This window comes from Phaenicophaeus curvirostris, chromosome 1, assembly GCF_032191515.1.
Source record: "Phaenicophaeus curvirostris isolate KB17595 chromosome 1, BPBGC_Pcur_1.0, whole genome shotgun sequence".
Taxonomy (NCBI): Eukaryota; Metazoa; Chordata; class Aves; order Cuculiformes; family Cuculidae; genus Phaenicophaeus; species Phaenicophaeus curvirostris.
This window is the reverse complement of record NC_091392.1, coordinates 116296741-116303920: the sequence shown is the minus strand read 5'-3', so window position 1 is coordinate 116303920 and position 7180 is coordinate 116296741. Positions and strand designations below refer to the sequence as shown.

The 7180-nt window shown below is 43.0% G+C and overlaps 1 protein-coding gene across 1 annotated transcript; it reads right to left on the bottom strand.

The window, feature by feature from the left end:
• Positions 1–3670, bottom strand: LOC138718724 (interferon-induced GTP-binding protein Mx-like). Its single transcript, XM_069853267.1, is given in 5 exon segments — positions 1–26; positions 29–98; positions 1585–1908; positions 3374–3450; positions 3619–3670. Coding segments are annotated over 5 exon segments (549 nt in total).
• Positions 3671–7180: the final 3510 nt, after the last annotated feature.

Here is a 7180-nt window from a genome sequence, read left to right as displayed (position 1 = left end):
CTAAAGTTGCAGCATTGTGGTAAGTTATCCCTGAAATCATGAAGGGCATAAAACAGGATGATCAGGGGCATCTGATTGGAGAGGTCTTTACTTGCTCCCTGCAGGAAGGGGAAAAGTAGCAGAAGACTTGTTTCCCAGAAAGAACTAAAAAACCAAGGGCTACAGGTAATCTATTAAGAAGTACAAGAGAATGGTTTGGGTTTGAAGGGATCTTAAAGATCATCTGCTTTCAACTCCCCTGCCATGGGAAGGCGTATCTTCCACTAGACCATGTTTGTCAGAGCCTCATTCCATCTGGCCTTGAACAACTCCAAGGTGTTGGATTACTCTTCAAGAAGCATTTCTCAGAACTAAAAAACTTTGTCTTTGGTCTTCTTTGTGCCTAAAGATCTAAAAATTAAGAGCTTTGGCAATGTTAGCTGGTTTTTTTCCCCTCAGCAAACTAAACCCAAGGCAGGCTGTTCCCTGCTTAATTCTGCCAGCTGTTTTTGGTAAGAGTTATATGAGGATGAATAGTACTTGTTAACAATTTCTGGCATCAAAACTGTCTTCTCTGCACACTACCAATCCATTATGGTACAGGAAATCAAACAGTGATTTTTCCCAAATGTGGTAAATTCCTGGATTTAGGTGGTATTTCTGACATAGTTGCTCTTTTCTAAGTGTAAGAGAGCTTTGGAGTAAGCTTTTGCTTTAAGCAACAGAGAGACTAGATTGTGCCTCTATCACAATGAGATAATTTGCTTCTTAACCCAACAAACTAACTTGTCTGGTTATTTATGCAAATTGAAACAGGTTGACCTAGAAGAGCTTGTGAGGTCCTTTCTTCAGGGGCAGCCGCAGGGCTTGGAAGCTTAGCTGGTGCTGTTGGGAAATGGGAACTTCAAAACCTCCCCAATCCTATGAGGAAGCTGCTCCCCGACCTCCTGGTGCTAGGTGAGCACTTAGGCTTGAGTGACCAACTGCAATTAGGGAAGGTGCTGTCGTCTTTTCTTTTTGTAGCATCTTAGTTGAAAATGACAGTGGAAAGACCGAGTAGAGGCACATTTGATTTGTAGGTCCTGTAGGATTTAGGCAGCCTGTTTCCAGAGAATTCTAAGGTCTTTCTGGCTTTAGATACCTCTGGAGCTCAGTGGCTGCAAATCTTTCATGTACAAGGATGAAGCTGAGTTTAAGCTGAAAAATAGACTAGATGTGGCATGAGCTGTGTAGGCAGCAGTGAGTACCCCCTTCTCCATGAAAGGCTGGAGGAGGGTGAGAGGAGGACTTGCCTGCCAGTGGCATATTCCCAGAGCAAGAAGCAGCTGCAGCAGGGAGCTATGCCAGGCTGGGAGGAGCTAACAAATAGTTTAGGTTGTTTTAACAACCTGCAGGCTTTTCTAATTACCATAGTCTGCAGCGTGAAACAACTTCTCCCAGTAACTCTGCTTACACAGCCCATCAGATCAGCTTTGTCCTGGCATTTTCATCACTGGTGAAGATGTCTGATTAATTCATACAGAATCTGTGCATGTGCTTGGATGAGACATGGCCTCTGGCTACTATTCACTGCTTAGTAGTGGTATTGCATGAAAGAGTATTGACTACAGCAAAATCTGCACAAGGGGTATATGCCATAGCATTCAGGGTGCAGAAGATCTGCTGTTTTATAGTCTGTAAACTTACATTGAAATAGGCCTTCGTGAGAGATACCATTTCCTTGTCAGAGGAGGGCTCTTTCTTTGAAAAACCTCGAAACTGCAGCTCTCTCACATCACCATCTTTGGTACTGTTTTCTGCCTGAACAGAGTTTAGATCCTTAATGTAAATGTCATCCTGGCAATATACGAGTCTTCCCATTTTAAATTTGGTCCAGATGTATCTTTCAGCCTCCACTGCTTGTTTCTCTCTAATGTCTTCAATTCTGGTCTAGAAAAGAACAAGTTCTCGGACATTTGCTTCCTTTGCAAAGGAGCCAGTACTTAGCAGCATCTCCAGAGAATGACAAAGTGGGCACAGTGTTTATCGGTCCTTGCTGCAGCAATGTCTAATCCCAGACTGGGTCTTGGGAATGTGGAGTAATGCCTTAGCTTCTGGTTTCTCTGCAGTGAAAGAGTAGAAAAACATGGTGGTTTTGTCTCCTCCTTAAACACGAATTGGATCAGTGCTTGGACTCTTGAAGGAAAATACAAGTTTGACAAGAACAAGCAGCAATGACCATGAGTTCAGCCTGCATCCTGTCCTTGGTTTTTGTGTGCGTTTTGTTTGCGTTCCTGTCTTGCAGTAGACAGTGACAGCAGGTACTGATGTGAACTCCATTGCATGTCCTGCCATTTTCAAAAACTGCAGTCTCCTATCTGTTGTCAGCAAAACAACCCTGTCTGACCCTTCACTGCCTGGTTCTTTTATTGCAGTAATCTGATGCTTCTGTCCTTTTTGATAATTCCACCTACAAGTTTTGGGGGCAGCAAAGTTACCTTAGTCATCTTTAAATTCCCATAAAATGCATTCCTAGCGTCCCTCAGAAAGCATCCCAACTGTTCTCATCTTCAGAGTCTACCAGGACTTTCTCCATCTTCATTCCTCTCACCACGTTATGCATAAAGACCCTCACTAAACACCTCTGTGTTTGGCTGAAATAGCTATTTGTTTGCTGTCTAGTTGGTCTGGGAGCTCAGTAGGGTTTGGCCATGCAGGTCAAGTAGCAAACCATCTCTTTTACTCATATTTGCCTTTGAGTTTCCTTTTGAAGCAGTATCCTATGAGTGACTCTGGTTCCTAGCTGTCCAGCATTGCTTCTACTCTTTTCCTCAAAACTTTCTGAGAAAAGGCCTTCAATGACACCCATATCATTTAACTCTAAAACATACAATCCCCCAAACAGTGAACAGTCATCTTCTGACTCTTTGGTAGCTGAACTGTGTTTGGCTTGTATGTTGCTCTTTCCTTTTATCAAAGATGAGATTCCTGCACTGGCTGACACTCTGGCTTGCCTTTCAGAGAGGGAAAAGCAGCACTTAGCACTCTGAGGCTGCCCACACACTTACAAATCATTGCAGGACTTAAATTTGAAATTAATTACAAAATCTTCAAGACAGCCATACCAGGTTTTCTTTGCATTTTGTGGTATGCATCAAGAATGTGACCAGAATGAATGCAGAATGTATGTTTTAGATCTTGTCAATGTTGTACCAAAAGACAAAATGTACTTCCATTAGTGCCATTTTAAACATGCTATCATTTTCAAACTCTTCCTTATTTTATAAAAACTGTAGGCCTGCAAGAAATTCCATGCGTGGTAATGCAGTGGGATAGGTACTGTAAGCATGTCACTATTTACAAATACCATTCTCTCCTGCTCTTGTCTTGTCTCAGGTTATAGGTAGTGTCTCACCTTAGCGGTTCTATTTACATTGTGAAAATTAGCAAAACGCCTCTTAGTGGGTTCCAGAAATTTCTCTTCAACCAGTCCTAAGGGAATAACAGACAAAAAACAGAGTCAACTAAGCAAGTAAGGTTTTTAAGCTGTTATTAATATGAGACTTGGGAAATATGAGACTTGGGAAAACTGCTCACTTTCTGTATTAATCTAGAAGTAGCTGAGCAAGTCAAATTGAATGGGAATATATCACAACTTACCTTCTCTTATTGCTTTCTCCACCTCAGAGGCATTCTGGACCCCTATGTTCATGTCATGGTAACAGATTTTCCCTTTCCATGCCTCAGTAGCAGGTACGCTTTTCAGTTTAAGTTCCAAGGGACATCGAGTAACAATACCCACAGCAGTTCCAAAGACAGAGATAACTCTCTCAGTAGTTTTTACGCATAATACACAGCCATGGACTACATGATGTACACAGGGTTGCCTAATCCTTCACACAGAGACACAGAAATGTTCGAAGAGACATTGCCAAAGGGTTCTTGTCTGACTTCCCACTCAGAGTAGGACTGTCACTGGCACTAGCTGAGGTGAATATGGCTCTGTCTAGACACATCTTGTCTTGCAAACCTCAGCAGATGTGTACCAGGAATGCACCTAATACACCTCAGTAACTCTTGGGTGTGCAGTTCCTGAGAATAAACCCTTGAGTCACCTTCCCTGGAGGTGTTTAAAAGACGGGTGGGTGAGGTGCTGAAGGACATGGTTTAGTGATTGATGGGAGAAGTTGGACTCAATGATCCAGTGGGTCCTTTCCAATCTAGTGATTCTGTGATTCTATGAAATGGTCACCTGAAGCAACCTCCTCCCTCAGGACCTGTGTACAGTGAGGCCATCGGGGCCTCCACAGGGAATATTTTGCCCCACAGATCTGCTCCTGTTGGACAATGCTGAGGGAGACAGGCATGGCCTGGGCTAGCTGGAGGGGAACCAGGGCAGTATTGGTAATCATAAGGATAGGTCAACTCAAGTGGGGTTCTATGCTCTGCCAGCCTGTGGGTAGCTTTGCCTCCCAACCTTGTCTGTCAAACTGAGCTACTGGTTTGTAAACCAGGTCTAACTATAATGTTCTTGCACATGCACTTATACAATGGTAAAGAGCACTGCGCATTTTACGAGAAGGGGATTAAGAGTCTGATCAGAAAATCCTCTGAGTCAGGAGAAAGCACTTGCCACAATAAATGTTAGCTTCCTTGATCTTTAATCCGGGTCAACTGCAGAGCAATTACAGGTGGCGTCTTCAGTTACAAAATACAGACATGAAGAGTAACACAGCAGTAGCCTCCAAAGGGGAGATAAACGTTTGGTTTTCATTGTTCCTGCAGAAGAGATTTGCTTTCCTTTTGCTTTGAACACATCAGTTACTGCAACAAAGTAAGCAAGAGGTTATTTCCCATTCTGATTTTTTTTTCTAACTCATCCGAACAAATACCGCTGTAGATGCTCAGACCACTGAGTACTGGGTCCCTTGTCTCTAGATCGGGATTTAATGGCTGCAAGCGGAAAGTGTGTTTAGCCAAGTATGAATAGTCACTGAAATCAGATCCTCTGCCTCCCAGATTCCAGGGACTGTGAAATCAGCTGCTGCAAGATGCTGAGCTCAGAGAGAGACAAACTGGGCTCTATCTGGGAAGCTGGTGTATTTATAAAAGTTAACGCATCCTGGTTTTTGAAGAGCTCTTCTCTGTGTGTGTGGTGGTCCCTGCAGTAGCACTGAACAAGGCAGCAATTTGTTTCATGGAGAACAGCTGAGAGTGGGGAAATAAGGGCTGTGAGATTGGCACTGAGAAAGACTACTGTGTGCTGTCATCTCCAAGTGGAGGGAAATAATTCAGTAGATACTGCTGTTATTCTGGGAACAAGGAGATTTTGATTAGAATTGCGTGAAAAGATTTTTTTTTTCTGAATGCAGGCTTGGTTTTTGTAGGCCCAGGTGGTTCGTATTTTAGGGCAGCTCTGCACTTTTTCTTTCTTAGTTTCATTCAATCTCTTGAACATTTCTCATTCTCTTCCTCTCCCTTACTGTTGAAAGAAGGAACCGGAGAGATTCCTTTCTTGATAATACTATCCCAGAGATGGTGGCATCATCAGGCAAAGGCTAAGAGTGTATTGAATTCGTGTGCACGTGTGACGAGCTTCCCTGACAGAGGGTGGCAGTTTATGCTGGCGCTGAGCTCTGGTTAAACCTGGGCCAAGCCACAAGACCTATTCATTTCAGAAGCAGACTGCTCTCGCTTTTCCTCCTCTGACTTCTCAGTCTCCTGCTCAATAGAGTTAATTTTTCTAAACATTGCTTCCACATTGCTGCTTGGAAAAACCCTAGGACAAGTAGCTCCTTCTTCACTGCAAATATAGGGTAGGTCAGTGAGGATTATATGTATGCAAGACCCTGTAAGCCCATTTGCTATTCTGAAATTATTCACGTGTTGGTATATGTTGGAAATCCCCTGACACTGCTGGCTATCTTTGCAGAACAAAAGAACTTGGACAAAGAGGGTTACAGACCATCCCTCTATGTTATGTATTTGGGGGAAGAGCCAGGAAAGGTCTAGACTGCTATACTATAGATAGGAAACTGAAATGGATGGCAACTGGGATGCCAAAATTACATTTACATCTTTGTTGTCATTATTTCCTCCAGGAAAGGAAAGGGTTGTTTGGGGTGCGAGAATTGAAGGAATTCCCGAACAGCCTTTCAATGGCACTTGTAAAGTCATATCTCTAAATAAATCAGTGGGTTACTTCCCCATCTGAACATGGAGAAGATGCATACTCAGGTCGTGCATACATACCCATGATCCTGATAATAATAATTTTATATAGACGGGGACACTCTGTATAAAATAGAGTGCTTCTGAATCTCTAAAACTACAGTTTATATGGCTCCAGTTTTGAAGGAAGGTAAATGCCTGTAGTGCCATTTTGTAAATCCTTATGTTCTGCTCCTATAGATTACCTAGCGAATCTTACCTAGGCAAGATTATATCATAGACAAGAGGCTTGGTTCACTCAAAGAGCAGGGGGAGGAATATCTCAGGAAGTGGAAAGGGAGACATGATTAAAGCATCTGAGAAGTCTTCCCTTGCAGGTCTTAGCTGGTAGTGGAAGGGGCACAAATTTTCACTCCTGCTGGATCACCAGGGAGAAAGCGCACTTCAAGAAGGAGCTGGAGCAATGACTCAAACTATGCAATTCACTCACCCAAAAAAGGAGGGTAGCCAATTAGTGTCCAGCCACCACCCTAGTTGCATTTTTGCTCTTTGTTACATTCCATTTCCTGGTGGCTATGGCTCCCTTGGATGATGATCCCAACACCTGTGAGAGATAAGTCCTTCCCAGTAGATGGGGCAAAGGGATAGTATGACCAATGTAAAGGCTATTCAAGGATTGGTTGGATGTAACTGGGAATAGGTATAATCGTTGGAGCATGCTCACACTAAACTGGGAGGTGCAGGCATGTAAGATGTTTGTTTGAGCCCCGTTTGAATACTGGTGAAAGAGGAGAACAGACTTCATATGTGCTACAATTTAGAGCGGAGGGATGTGTATAGCTGGTGTTGCTACACAGGCAGCCCTGCATTACAGCTTCCCAAACAGGGAGGTATAATCGTAACAAAGACATTTAGTAGAAATTGTACTTACAGCACTTCAATAAACACGACTTATTTACAGGTTCAGAGTGTCAGATCAGAATTATCACTACATGATTAACAGTCAGTTCTAGGCTTAGAATGATGAGCAAAACATGCAATTCACTCACCA